Here is a 14,986-nt window from a genome sequence, read left to right on the forward strand (position 1 = left end):
TCTCTCTGCAAAGCTTTTCCCCAAGGCATTCTGAGTATATTGTTCATAGATTTGCGTTAGGATTGCTTAGGCTGCAGAATTTTTAAACAAATAAAACAGCTGAATTGCTGATATATACAGTTCTACATATTTAAGCGAGTGGGTCACCACGGGGTCACAGCAAACTTCAAGGTAAATGGTAGCCAGGAGAGCAAGACCCGGCCCAGTCCAAGCTTCACCCATCGCTCCCCCCCACCCCCCCTGGAGGGGATTAATGTGTGCTCTTAATGCACAAGTCCTGCCTGGCTTCGGAGCCCGGCGACTCAAAGCAAACGCCCCGCCAAGATGCGGGCTGGGAAGGGACCGACGAGGACTCAAAGGCGGGAGGAAGACTCTCCGCGGGAATATCCCGGCACAGCCCCGTCCCGAGCCAGCCTCCCGGGGACGTGGTTCTGTGGTTCTTCTGCACACCGTCTCCGTGCCCCGAGTCAGATGCGCCCAGTGTCAATTGCTTTCTTTAGAAACAACTGCACCCGAAACTCACCAGTCGGAGGAAGGGGATCAAAAGTGACAAAGAAAGGGGGGAGGGGGCTGTGCAGAGACCTCCAGGGCGCGTAGCTGGAGATCCCCAAGGGAGGCTGGCAAGGGGCAAGTGGCGCTCCGCAGTGGCTTCGGGTGGGTGAAGGGGGCTGGTGGGGGGTGCGGCGGCGAGCCTGGGAGTCGGTGGGGGACCGGGGACGGCAGTGCCAGCCCTCAGCTTCCGTCTCCCCCGCCCCCAAGCTCCGGCCCCCCAACCTCCAACGGCGCCGCGGAGGGCGAGGGGTAGAAAAGCACCGCCCCAGCCTGCCGCGGCGGGGTGTGGGCCCCAGGGTCCAGGCGCCCACTCCACGCCGGCCGCTGCCCGCGCCCCTCCGGGAGGGCGGGGACGAGGTGAGCGCCCGGCCGTGGCCACGCGCCCCGCCTCCATGGCGCGGAGTCTGCGGCCCGCGCCGCGCCTCCCCCCCTGCCGCATGTGAGCAGTGTTTTGTGCCTCGGCCCTGCTCCTCCTCCTCCTCCTCCTCCCCTCCCGGCGCGCACCCCTCCCCCCAGCGGCCGCGAGTGAGAGCGAGCGCCAGAGCCCGAGCCGCCGCCGCCGCCGAGCGCGCCGGAGACGCCGAACAGGTGGCCGGAGGCTGCGGGCGCCGAGCGAGGGCGGAGGGCCGAGGGCGGTCCGCGGGCAGCAGCCAGAGCCGCCGCCGCGCGGGGCCTCCGGGCGCCGAGCATGCGAGCCCCCCGGCCCCCCGGCCGCGCCACCGCCCCGCGCCCCTAGCCGCCGTCGGCTGCGCCCGGGCGCCTGTGGCGCCGTCGCCCGTCCTCCTGCCCGCCCGCCCGCCCGCCGCCGAGCGGGGGGCTCCGCCGCGCGCCCCACGGGCCCGCCGCCCCGGCCCGGGGCTCCGCCAGGGAGGGAGCGCGCACCGACCGCGGCGGCGGCAGCATGAAAGTGACCGTGTGTTTCGGGCGGACCCGGGTGGTCGTGCCGTGCGGCGATGGCCACATGAAAGTTTTCAACCTCATCCAGCAAGCGGTGACCCGCTATCGGAAGGCCATCGCCAAGGTGAGGGGCCGGGGGCCGGGCGCGCGGGGGCGCTGGAGGGGCGGCCGGGGCGAGGGGCGGCCGAGCCCGGAGGGGAGGGGAGGGCGGGCTGGGGGAGGAGGAGGAGGAGGAGGAGGAGGGAAGGCGCCCGGGATCAATATGGCGCTTCCTGGAAAGGGGGAGGAGGGAACGCGGTGGGGGAGAGGCGGGGAAAAGGAAAGTGCGGCGACTGGGCCGCCGGCCAGGGTGGCCTCGGCGGGGCGCCCCGTTCGGGGTCCCCCCGCGTGCCCGCCGCCCGGGAGTTGTCTGGCCGCCTGGAAACTTTTCCGCCCCGGGCGGGACGGTCAGAGCCCGCTGGGCCGGCGGGCCGCCGAGGGAACCGCATCATGGCTGCGGCCGGGACCCGCCCCGCGGGCCGGGCGGCCGGACCCTGTGCTTCTCCCGCGCGCGCGGCCGAACGCGGTGGCCCCGTCGCGCCCCGGTCGCCCCCGCAGCTGCTGGCCGCGCGGCGGGGTCGCTGGGCAGAGGCGAGCAGCGCCGCGCGGGCCGGGGCCGGCGCCGGCGCTGATTACAGGCTGCCTTCCCGAAGCCTTGTAAAAAGAGCAAAATCCCCAAATCAAACGCGCCCAGGGCGCCGGGGCCAACCCCGCCGAGCGCCTCGCTCGCGGGCCTTGGCTGCGGCCGGTGGAAATCCAGCCCCAGGCCTCTTCCCGGACTCAGGCCCTGCGGGCAAAGGCTGGGGAGGAGGGAACTTTTTGTGTGTCTGCGTCCGAGCCGAGTTGAAGGGCTCTGTGTATCCAGTCTCCACTCTTTCCCCCGGAGAAGTGGGGGGTGCGGTGGGGGAGAGGCCGAAGCGAAAGTCTTTTTCTTTCTCTTGACCGCAGCCGGGGACAGCTTAGCCTGCACGTTTTGGGTTTGGCTTGGGGTCTGGAAGGCGGCTCCGAAAAGGGACACCGGTTCTCAATCACTAGAGAACATTTACTGAGCGAGCAGAGAATCCCTGCGTGCAGGACCCCTCCCCCACTCTTTTTTTTTTCCCCAGAGAAACCTTAAAAAACCCCTTCACCGAGTTCAAAGTTTTCCTGCCGGGAACTCAGCTTGTTCCACCTGGAACCGTACTGCCAAGACAGGGCCTGGCTAGGGAGCGCAGTAGGGTTCCCTTTTTCTCTGCCGACCGATAACATTGTTTCCTCTTAACTGCATTCCTTAAGAGTGTGTCAGAAGTGAAAAGGCATTTTGTTAAATTGTTTGATCCACTGTGTCTGTGTTTGACAACCGCCCACGCTGGAGTTCCGCTCAAGCACCCGAGGATACTTCCTCTGGAATATGTTAGGTAACGCGGGGTGGAAAGTTGGTACAATGTACATTTCCCCCACTTACTTGTTACTACTCATACTGGCCTCAGGGCTTCTGCTTATCAGCCTAGAGAGAAGGTGGGTTTGTCAATAGGAGTGAGAGTGTGCCTGGGGGAATTCGGAGCTCAGCGAGGCTTGGAAAAGATGGGAAACACCATCTATCCATTCTTATTTTAAGTTAGTTTGTTTATTAGCATTTCACTGACCTGTATTTCACATTTCCTACATGTCAGTATCTCAACCGCTTTCGTAGGAGTTGTGTGATCGATCAACACTACAACTAGTCCCAGGACATGGCTTCGCTGTATTCCTAGTTAGCTCCCCATTTCCTGCCAGCTGCCCGCACTGTCATGTCCCTTTGGATGTATTCATCCAGTTATTGTCTCTATCGGTTTACCTAATCCGGGTTTCATATACAGAAAGATCATACACAAGACAGAAGAAAAACGGCCAACAACAGTGACCCAGTGCAGCGAAGAAAAACCTCCATTGATAACAAAGCAGAAAATATTAAAAACTGGAGCAATTCTACATTGGGTTAAGAGGGAGATCAGGGACAAGGTGTCACATTTTGCTCAAACTACAGTTGCCCCACTATTATTTTAAAGTGCGCATTGGGAAGGAGTCTCATGCAGTGACATGCATTTGATGGGTTTAGAGTTAAGACTAATTTTCAGTCAGTCTTCTGTATTCGCGATCTCCTGACTTGGGAGAAGGCTGTCAACCCTTCTTGCACTCTTCATTTTACACACTGAAGTGAGACCGTTTATTGCGCACAGTGGACATGGTGGGGTGGCCTGACCTGTGTGAGAGACACATCTCCCAAACAAATCAAGAAACAACAAATGTTGTTAGATATTAGGTGCTTAATATCCAAGGCTCTGTTCTGTGTGCTGAACTTCTGGGATGGGAGGCTACTGGAGTGGTGCAGTGGAAAACACAGATGTGTCTAATGTGCTAGGTATGTGGAGCCGAGAGGCCCTGGTGATAGATCTGAACCGGGGTCTTGAGTCTTAGTGATGGCTGGTTCACGGGCTCCTGGGGTGGCAGAAGTAGGGCTGTTTAGTTGTGGTCATCCCAAAGGAGAAGGACTGGGGACCTGGGTTTTGAAGGGTAAGTGGTGGGATTGCCAGGTGGAGAGGAAGGGTGATTCCCAGGGGGGAGGGGACGACAGCATTGGGGTTGCATATAAATGAGAGGCAGAGTCAAAGATAATTCAGAGCTTCCCACAGTTACTTAAATGCTCTTTAACTGCAGTGCTTTCAGGAGATAGATTTTAAGATGCAGTTTTGCAGTATGCAAAGTATAGTCATGGGCTGCAAGACTCTACTCGCAACTATTGGAAGGGCCTGTGTGAATGTTTTCTGAGTCCCCTATCTCCCCCCACCCTTTTTTGGGGGGGTGTAGATTTCTGGGTTTAGAGTTAAGACTAATTTTCAGTCTGTCTAATTTCCCGCTGTCCAGTTGAAATGATAATAAAGGAAACATAGTAACACTTGTTTGAACTTCTGCTCTCTTTTTTCTGGCTTTTTGTTTAATAGGAGACAGTCCTGTACCACTAATTTGGTAGCTGGGTGGCTGGTGAGTGGTGTTCAGGTTGCTAGGTGATAATAATGTGGTGATGAACTCCCATCTGGTGGGGAAAATGTGAGAAGATCAAGTTTATATCACACACACACACACACACACACACAGACACACACACACGACAGAAAAACCCAGTCAGTCCATCAAGGCTAGTTGTAATAAGCATTTTGTAGTACGTGGGGCTAATATTTTTGGCATTATAGTTGAGCTGTATTCTCCTAAAGGTTAAAACACATGGATTTTTCTGGTAACTTAATACCGGAAACATCCACAGTAGCTGAGGGCTTGTACTTAGTCCTTTGTAGCCTTTCCCCCTCTTGTGCCAAATGTTTGTGTGGTTTATTATCACTGAGGGTTGACGTGATGTTTGCTTTGTCCCCACTCAGCCATCCTCATTCAGAGGCTCTGTGAGCAGGACGTAGAGACCCAGGTGACATGTTCCATCTCATGGGCGTCGGGAGGCCCGAGTGACCACATCTCTGTTCTTCTCATGCCTGGGACCTGACTCCCCCATGATTCCTGATGGATATAGCATGGTGGGTGCCAACACCTACTTGTCAAGGGCGTACTCTGTATCAGTGCCAGGCGTTTTGAAGAAATACAATTCTGTATTCTTGTACTCAAGAAGACTATAACCTCGTTTGAGGGTGAATCTATGAAGCTATAAATAACAGTGGGTGGTAGCATCTAATTGGGAACAGGTGGTACTGACGGTAATTGCATGTGGATTTCAGGGGTGGGAGCAGCCATGTGGTGTGGGCTGGGACAGGTTCCATTTGGTTACTGGTACTTGTGTTGGGCTTAGTGTGTGGAAAGGCAGGTCTTGATTTAGGACACTGCTCCTTACCTGGCTGGTAGAGTGACTGGTCCTAAGGAGGTTCTGGTTCTGGGGATCAGCAATGGGCTCCAGGCATGAGAGTTGGGATGGGGGTGGGACATCCCTTGTGAAGTGGAAAAGAAGGCCTTCTAGGAATGGGAATAGTGTGAACAACGCTGGTGTCGACAGCCAAAGTCAGGGTAGCTGCTGTGCAGGATCCATGCCAGACTGCTGGCTTGGATTGAAGCGCAAGCCCTAAAAGGCCACACAGTACACAGGGCTTCAGAGAGAAGCCACTGCGTTACATGAGCAGGGCAGTGATGCAGCCAAGGGGTTCCCCAGAAACATGATGAAGGATGAGAGTTAGTGAGGGGAATTGCTGGGACTTCTTAACTCCCTATCTCTCAAAGAGTCCTCTTCTCGGGGAGGTAGGTGGTAGGAGCTTTGGACTGCGTGCGGAAACCAAGAGAACCTTGAGCCAGTCAGCCCTTCAGAGTCGTATTTTCTCGTCTCTAAAGTGGGATCATCTCTCCTCAGGTGAATGGGAATCTTGGACGGGAAGCTCTTTAGCACAGTGCTTGGCATGCAGTAGCTGCCAGTAGTAACTCTTAGAGCCCTAAATAGAGAGTGTCCACCAGATAGTTTTATTCCCTGGGAAACTTTCATAAGCCTCTCAGCTTGAAGTTTTCCTCATGGCATAAAGCAACGAGCATGTAATTAAATTAATGAATAGGTAGAGATATCAATATTTGCGTAGGTATCATTGCAATCCGAGGAGCAAATTGAGTGTGCGTGCACTCGCGCGTGTGCATGTGTGTGCGTGCAGTGGGGGTGGATGGGGAATGTAAAAGCCTTGGGTGTTTGCTTTATTATAGGTTGATTATCTAGGTCTCTATTTTGGGGCGGACTGCTTCTTTCCCTTAGGCACAGCAACTTCATAGCAGTTTATTATTATTATTTCTAAAATAATGAGTTTAAGGAAAGAAACTATAATTACATATTTGAAAAAAGTAATACATATTTTGAGGGGCTATTGATTTCTAAATTCCTGCAAGTCAAGGCTCTTGTGAAAATCTAGTGAAGTGATTTTTTTTTTTGCAGCAGTAAGTCTGTCTATGCCTGTGTGCTGTTACACATTTACAGACTTAGTAAAACTTTGGTAAAAATGGTTACGCTGTTGTGGAGATCAAATGAAAATAGAGACCAGTGAAAACCATGAAATGAAAGATAGTTTTATTAACATTTTTTTAACATCATGCCTCCCAAAATGGAAAGGTTAATCTCAGAAATTTAAGTCTATTTGTGCTCTTTTGCGGAATTGCCCCTGAGGTCGCGTCCAGTGGTTTCAACATGGCCGATCTCTTTTCTCAACAGGGCCCCCCTCCTTTCCCAGCCTCTCCAGCCAGCAGGCTCTCCACTCTCCCCAAGCCTCAGACCCCACGCACTCGGAATTGTTCATACTCTCCTGCTCTAGTGTGTTCTGTATCATCTCCCCCGAATCCTTGACTGTCTCCTCACCCATTGTGCCTCAGGGTAGATAAGGACATAATCTCTGGGAGGCTGTCCCTCTTTCTCCTGGTTGGTTGAGATTCTCCCTCTGAAACATAATAAGCGTACAGGTGGAATGTTGAGAACATATACACCTGCATACGTTCACATGCCCCCAAATCATTTTACCTTAGAGGACAATTGCTGATAGGTGCTAATTTAAGGACATTAAGGTTTGGTGTGTTTGACAGATTGGTACAAAAGTCAACGGTAAATTTTTGTGAAGGGAAGGTGAGCCGGCTCTCCCCATTCCAACCCTTTCAATCAATTTCAACACTCGTTGTCCTTCCTCTGGCACTTTGCTTCTTTGCTGGGGGTTCTAGAGTTCATGGCACAGCCCCACAGAATTCACAGACAATCCTCGTAAGTGGGGGGATTCTAGGCTTGTGACAGGTTACCATTCGGGACCGGAAACCACTCAGGATACAGTTCTGTAACTAGTACAGACTCTTCTTTTTTTTTTTTTTCTCAATCATTTTAGTGGGGTCTCCTACAACTATTACCACACTCCATCCATCCATCCATGCAGCCATCCATCCATTGTGTCAAGCACATTTGTACATTTGTTCCCATCATCATTCTCAAAACATTTGCTTTCTACTTGAGGCCTTGGTATCAGCTCCTCATCATCTTTCCCCCTCACCTCCCCCTCCACAAACCTTGATAATTTAGAAAATATTATTATTTTGTCATGTCTTACACTGCAGGGCAGACTTTTATCAGCTGTATTCGCAGGCAAGCTATCTCTGTAGCCTTCAGCCCTTTAGCCCGACCTGACATCTGCTGTGCTAAGGCGAGTGTTATAGAGCCTTGAACTCTGCTAATATGGGCCTGAAGGCACCCCATTCTGCCAGCAAGTCTGCCCAAAGGCACGCAGCTTCTTCCTCTGTGGGTAGGCAGCGCACTGTAGCTGACTTGTCCGCGATCAGTCTCAAGGTTCCACTGCCATGTGTCTCTGCTGCTTGTCCGTGTTCTCACCAGTACCAGGAAACCTGGCTTTTAGACTTGGATTTGATTGACGATGCCAAACATGCAACAGAAAGTCAAAGTCCTCCTTTAAACCAACAAAAAAAGACAGAGATACTTAAAAAAAATAGGACTTGAAAGGTGCTTTCCGTAGGCTACTTGGCATGACTGTGCCCGCCCATGCTCAGTGGGGGTGGAGATGGTGTTTTGACATCCATGAGCTGCCCTTATTGGGCCTACATAGCATCCACCCCTCCCCCCTCGGCTCTCATGCAACATTCCTACCTAAGACAAACCAGTTAGTAAATATAGAAAGAAAAAAAAAGAAGAAAGAAAATCTATCTACTTGAGAGCTTATGCTTTGTGCAGAAAACAGAAAAGCAAAAAGCTTAATGGAAATACAAGCCTTGTCACTGATCAAAGTAGAAACAGGACTATTTTTGTCTTAGTCATTATTCAATTTAAGTCACTATATTTTGAAGGTTCATGTAAAAATGACTCTTCCCCATCCCCCCTTCTTCATAGCTGTGTCTTGTATCTGGCAGACCATCTGTAGGGGGGTGGGTTAGGAGATTTCACTATGAAATAATACTTTTGCTTATTCTCCCCCCTTTCTATTAATTGATATGGATGTTTGCAAATAGAACGAATATTCAGGTCCACATCCAGATAACACGAAAGGTCAGCTATTTAATTCTCTCCTTTCAACGTAGCATACATGCAAATGAAATGAAAACATTAAACTCAAAAACTTACTTGTGAATGTTGCTAGCAGCATGATTCATTTAGCCAACAAATGGCAACAACTCGGATGCCCATCACCTGACAAATGACAAACAAAATGTGATATCACTACATCTTGGTATATTACTCAGCAGTGCAAAGGAATGACACGCAGATACATGCTACGACATGGATAAGCCTCAAAAACATGCTTGGTGAAAGATGCCTGTCTTCCAAGACCACATAGTGAATACAGAAATCCCTTTATACGGAAATGTCCAGAATAAGCAAATCCATAGAGACAGAGGTGCATTGGTGGCTGCTTGGGGATGGGATTTAGAGAAGCGCTGGTGGTGTATTGGTTACATGCTGGGCTGCTAACTTTAAGGTCAGCAGTTTGAAACCACCAGCGACTCTGCAGGAGAAAGGTGAGGCTTTCTTTCCTGTGAAAGAGTGAGAGCTTCAGACACACTGGGGCAGTTCTACCCTCCCCTATAGGGTTCCTATGAGTCAGCATCAATTCGAGAGCAGTGAGTTTGCTTTCTCGGGTTTGGGAATGGCTGCTAATAGTTGTTGGGTTCTTTCAGGGCTGATGAAACCGTTCCGAACTTGGAGGTGAGGGCTGTGCTCCTCCGTTCCTGTATACACAATGATTGGATCAGACCTTTGAATAGTTGAATCTCATAGTATGGGTCCAGGTCTCAGTACATACATTAAATAAGTCATAAGCCACTATAAACAACATGAGATTGAGTTTTAAGGTAATTTGATAGTTACGAGAGTCCCATAAAACAACATCCAAGGGGGATGGTATGTACGTATCAGATAGGTTTGAAAGCCTCACGTTTTCAAAGGTGGCGGTTGGGGGGCAGTTCCCCCAGGTAGGCCCCACCATCCTAGGCTTGTCCACTGTGTCCAGTTTGGTAAGCCCCTCCTGATTGCTGAGTACGGAACACCCCTGTTATCTCTGTGTCATGGTCTGTGCCCATCACCTCCACATGGTATAGATGTCACTGAACCCCCACCTGGTGTCTTATCCACCCAGGTCCCCAGCTGTACGTATGACTCCTGCTATTGCCGAGCGAGGGCTGATTGCTTGGGGTGCTTCAGAGAGGCCCATCAGGGAAAGGCATGCCTGGTGGTGGTTTTGTGCTTTGGCAAATTCCTTACACTCTTGGAGTCTCAGACACCCCCCCACCCCCCTCTGGTTGCTGACCCACTCTGCATTTAGAAGTGCCGGTCTGGGCTCTGAGGCCTGAGTGATGTTCAGGGGATCCCGGTACAGCATCTTATCATGCTCCTCCCTCCCACCCTTAGCGCTTGTGCCTATTTTGCTGTCCTTTCTGTGGACCCATGGGGTTTACCTCCTAGGACACACATTCTGTTGAAAGAAGCTCCGTTTTGCGCACTGTGTCCTTCAGGATGCCGTATCCACTCACAATGACTTTCTTTTTAAGGTCAAGCATGTGCTCATGGTGGGTAACTTAGTAAGAGCATTCCCGTGAGTGACCACTCTGTACAGTCCCGTGTGTGCACACACAGAAATGGACCCAGATAGCCATGATGCCTGCTTGGATGATATGCTTTTAAATGGTTCAGAGGTAGCAGTCAATTTAGTATTCTTTCTCTACATCTTAATTTTTCTGTAAGATTTAGATCAAACTCAAATTCACTGCCATCGAGTCGATTCTAACTCACGCAGACCCTCTAGGACAGGGTAGAACTGCCCCTGGGGACTTCTGAGACTGTCACTTTACCATGTAGAAAGCCTCATCTTTGTCTTGTGGAGAGGCTGGTGGTTTTGAATTGCTAACTTTGAGGTTAGCAGGCCAACTTGGAACCTACTATGCCTGCCACCTGGGCTCTCAATATTCAGATACTATAAGGCAATGTTTTGGCAGGAACTCAAATGGTTTTTCCCCTGTTGGACAGCGTGCATGCATGCGTGTGTGCGTGCGTGCGTGCGTGCGTGCGTGTGTGTGTGTGTTGGTTCTTGTTATTTGGACCACATCTCTTTGTACTTGAAACTAGGTGGCGAAACTAGCCGCTTTTCCTATATTGTGCGGTGGTCCTTCATTTAAGGAAATGATGACTGGACAGAGGGGGGTGATGCCCAGGCTATGCTGTTCGCTCCACATGTGGTTGGGCAGAGATGGTCACTTGCCCTGGTGCATAGGGAAGAGAGCAGGCTGGACTTCGGAGGGAGCTGGTCCTCCTCCATCTTCCAGAAGGAAAGTGGCAAAATATCCAGCTGACAAGTATGGTGAGTGGCGAGACCTGGCAGGGATTGGGAAAGAGTGAAAGGACCCCAACTCAGCTCTGCCAGGGGCAGGGAACCTTTAAACTGTGTTTCTAAAGAGGCCCCCGTGAGCTCTCTGGAAGTAAAACGCAACGCTTCATCCTTGAACACTTCAGGAAGCAACATGCTGTCTAGCTCAAAAAGATGGCAAGCTGGTCAACAATAAAAATAGGTTGAATGAACAGATCAAAAACAGAGAAGAGAATGCTACTTTTGTGCAGGTGGTTGATGTGAGCATGTTTTTATTTTTTGTCTCCTATTGTAAGGTTAAATTGGGAAATCTCTTCATGCCTGCCTTTTGATTTTTCTTTTCTAAAACCTACCACTCAGTGCAAAAATTAGAGGAAAGAGAGAGAGATAGAGATAGAGATATTCTTCTCTATGGGGCACGCTTTCCTGTGTAGCACAGAGGCATTTAAAGTGTTTTATAATTCTGAAAGCCAGAGAACAAAGTCCTATGTGAATAAGGGCCCCCCAAGTGCCTGCCCAGCAGGGCTCTACTCACGCCCCAGATTTTTATGGTGACAGCACCTGTGGAATGGGGAGATAAAGTGCACAGGATATTGGTTCCTGGCGTAGGACCACACAGGATGTGACTAATCACTAAATCCATTAAAACTGAATGTAGGATTTGGTACCTCTACCACTTTGTTAGCGATCCTTTCAAACAAATCAAGTGGATTTATAGGTGGAAGTACACCAGTGTAGAACATGGGTGTTTCAACCAGGCCATCTGGAAGCTGGGGGCAATGCAGCAGTTTCAGGTTTTCAGGAACGTGAATGAAGATGCTTTGAACGGATGAAGGCCTATGTTGCCAGGAGAATGTTTTCATAAGGAAACCTGGGAAATGAATAATGGGCGGAGGGCGGGGGGGGGGGCATTCTTTTTATCTTTTGCATTTTGTTATCCACTGTGTGGAAGTGCTGGAGGGCTACAAAAGCCCTGTTTGCTGAGAGTGGATGGTTTGGTCCTGTGCGGGGAGGGGGGTTGTATTGGGTGGGGGTGGGGGGGTATCCCTCCCCTAGGAGGCAGCATCTATTGACAGGCTCTGGACCAGGATTTGGAAGCAAGTGTCAGGGTTAAAGGGAAGTGAAAGGCTTCCTGGAAGTAAAATCCAGGTACAAGTGAGTTCTTACTTTTTTCCCCCTCTTGCTAGGGATCGTGGCCGGCAGGGAAGGCTCACTTGAATAGGTTTGCCTCAATTGATTTTCCTCGTCCTCATTAGAACAGCTCTAGATGTGGGAATTCCAATGTATGGTGAAACAATTCTCCAAAGAAAGAAAAAGCCGATCCCTTCAGGAAATATTCTTTGGCAAGGTAGAAAAGAAAGCCCCAGCGATATGATTTGGATGTCTTGAAGAAGTTCATCAAGGAAGCCAGAGCTTTGTCATTTTTTTGGTTTTGTTTTGTTTTGACCCCTTGGCAGTTTTGTGCTTTGGCAGATCCCGTCAGCCTCCAGTTTTCCCCACTGTAAATTGGGGGTGTGGACATCTACTGGCTGTCATGAGTACTAAGTGACTGAATACGGACCATGGCATCTGTCCTCAGAGGCTCCTGCCCGTGGCCACCAAGTAGATTCCTAGTCCTGCCAACCCCAGAGAAGGGTAGGGTCCACCTGCTCTTCAGGGTTTCCCAGGCTGGGTAACTTTACGGGAGCAAAGCCCCTCCGCTCTCTCTCACCCAGAGGGACTGTTCCTTCTTTATCTTGCTCATCAAGTTTTAAACATCGATTAGGCACCATTTCAATGGCTAATTTGCAAAGTTAAATGGCTTTTTATTTGATTTATGGTACCGAGAGTTATTGCGCAAGAGGATCGGGGAGTTGCTTTTTCTTTGAAAATTGCCGCAGTCATCCCAGATGTCTCCTAATGCAATTGGAAATAGAGAGAATGATTCTAGGTCCAAGCACATTCAGATCGCCCGGTAGGTGGTTCATTCTAATTCTCTTAGGGGTGAGGAGAGTGGTGCAGGATCAACTGTTTAAGCCATGATGGGTTTCCTACTGCTGACACTTGTCGATTGGTGCCCAACTTAGCTCTGACTCATAGCAACGGTGTGTACAATAGAATGAAACGCTGCCAGCTCCCAGTCTCGGTGAAGGTTGAGCCCATGGTTGATGCTCTCGAGTCAGTCCCTGTCCCTAAGGGCCTTTCTCTTGTCCTCTGACTCTCAGCTTTTCCAAGCATGGTGCCCTTCTCCAGGGACTGGTTTTTCCTGCTAAACTAACATTTCCAAGGTACACGAGACAAAGTCTTACCATCCTTGCATCGAAGGAACGTTCTGGTTTCCCTTCTTCCAAGAGAGGTTTGTGTGTACTTCTGGCAGTTCACCGTCCTCTCAATCGTTTTCGCCAACACAATAACCCAGATGCATCGAGTAGCTCCCCATCTTCCTTAGCCATCATCCAGCGTTCACGCGCAGGCCACGCAACCAAAAAGACCATGGCTTGGGCCAGAGGACATCTCTGTGCTCTGACACTTTAAGGCATCCTGTGCAGCAGATGTGCCCAGTGCAATACATGCTGTTATTTCCTGATTGCTGCGTCCATTTATCCTTATGTTGTCCGTTCAGTTCTGAGGATTTCGCCTGTCTTGATACGCAGTGCAGTAACATACTGAAGGCTGTTGCCTTTGATCTTCATGGATAATTGCCTCTGGTCCTCTTCTTTCAACCAGAAGTGTCTTGTCACCTGCATTGTCAATGAGTTGTTAATGAGTCTTCCTTCAGTCCTGAAGTCCCATTCTTCTTCCTAGTCCAGCTTCTTGGATTTCTTGCCAAGTATACTGATTGGATCACTGGTGACATTGTCAGAGATAAGCATTGAACTGCCAAATGCAGTCCGTGGTTCAAACTCACCATCTCATCCACAGGAAGAGAAAGCTGCGTCTGTCCGCTCCTGTAGAGGTTTATAGCCTTGGAAATCCTGTACAAGGCCACTCTGAGTCACAATAGACTTGATGGCAGTGGGTTTGGTTTGGGGATACGGATTGAATATATACGGTGAAAAGGTGCAACCCAGTCACATCCTCTTGATGTTCAACCATGTGTTGCTCTTTGGTTTTGCCTCTTGCTCTGTGTACAGGTTGCAGACAAGCACAACGAGGTGTCCTGGGATTCCCGTTCTTCTCAAGGCTGTCCATAGTTGTGATCCACACAGTTGGATGCCTTTGCATAGTCCCTAAAACACAAAGAAACCTTTTTCTCGTGTTGTCCTGTTTCATCCAAGATCCATCTGGGGTCAATAGTGATGTTCCTCATTCCGTCCTCTTCTGAATCTGTCTACAATTTTTAGCATCTCCCTATTAATGTACTGCTGCAACTGCTTTGGAATGTTCTTCATCAGAACATTGCGTGCATGTGATATTAATGGTATTGTACGCCAGCGTCTGCATTCCGTGCGGTCACCTTTCTTGGCAATGGGGACAAATCAGGTCCCCTTCTAGTCAGTTGACCAGGTAGCGAGCGGTCTTCCAAATTTCTTGATATAGACTAGTGGATACTTCCAGCTTTCTAAAAGGCTTTAACTCGCGCGCCTTTGTGTTTCAACCCCATGGCTGCTGCAAAGGAAATTATATAAGATTTCTTAACGGTACCTACAATATTTTAAAAAGCAGTTTTATGCTTTCCATCAGAAAAATCTTTTGAAATTTTGAAAGGATAACTGGAAACGGTAGACACGAGTGATATTTCTAAAATGCACAGATAGAGTAAAGAAATCTAGTAGGCATTAAGCAGTAGTGTCCCTGCGAGCACCCTGGGGCTCCCAGAGATCATCTCAGTTGTAAAATGAAATGAGAATGTTGATATTTTTGTGACCTCTCTAATCCTTTTTGGTCTCTGTAATTCATGGGCCCAGTCTACTTCTCTCCTCTGGAATGGATCTGTTTTTGGACAGCTCAATCCGCAAGAAGGGAACCCAGACCATCTTTTGCTCAGGGAGGTAGTTGTAAGGGTTGACTGATGGGTGCAACTTTGAATACCCTAGTTCGGCTAAAGGCACCCAGGGCCCATCCCCTGACGACATCGCCCAGCACTTGACCTATTTTTCACACTGAACAGGGAGTGCTGTCTTTCAAGCGTCTTCAGGTTCTGCCAGGCAGGGCACTACTGTTGCATCAGATTTGTAATATCGTCACCA

General features: G+C 50.2%; 1 protein-coding gene across 15 annotated transcripts in view; it reads left to right on the forward strand.

Annotated features, from left to right (window-relative positions):
* Positions 1-1,059: 1,059 nt before the first annotated feature.
* PARD3 (par-3 family cell polarity regulator) overlaps positions 1,060-14,986 on the forward strand; it is a 746,206-nt gene continuing 732,279 nt past the window's right edge. For 3 of the 15 annotated variants that reach the window (XM_075550306.1, XM_075550307.1, XM_075550310.1), the window contains exon 1: positions 1,060-1,573. In XM_075550306.1, the coding sequence (XP_075406421.1) occupies positions 1,454-1,573 (120 nt within the window). In that variant the 5' untranslated portion in view covers positions 1,060-1,453. The remainder of the gene's footprint in view (positions 1,574-14,986) is intronic. The other 12 variants (XM_075550309.1, XM_075550312.1, XM_075550308.1 and 9 more) reach the window with 5 other exon arrangements.

The sequence above is a fragment of the Tenrec ecaudatus genome, chromosome 5 (genome assembly GCF_050624435.1).
Source record: "Tenrec ecaudatus isolate mTenEca1 chromosome 5, mTenEca1.hap1, whole genome shotgun sequence".
Lineage (NCBI taxonomy): Eukaryota > Metazoa > Chordata > Mammalia > Afrosoricida > Tenrecidae > Tenrec > Tenrec ecaudatus.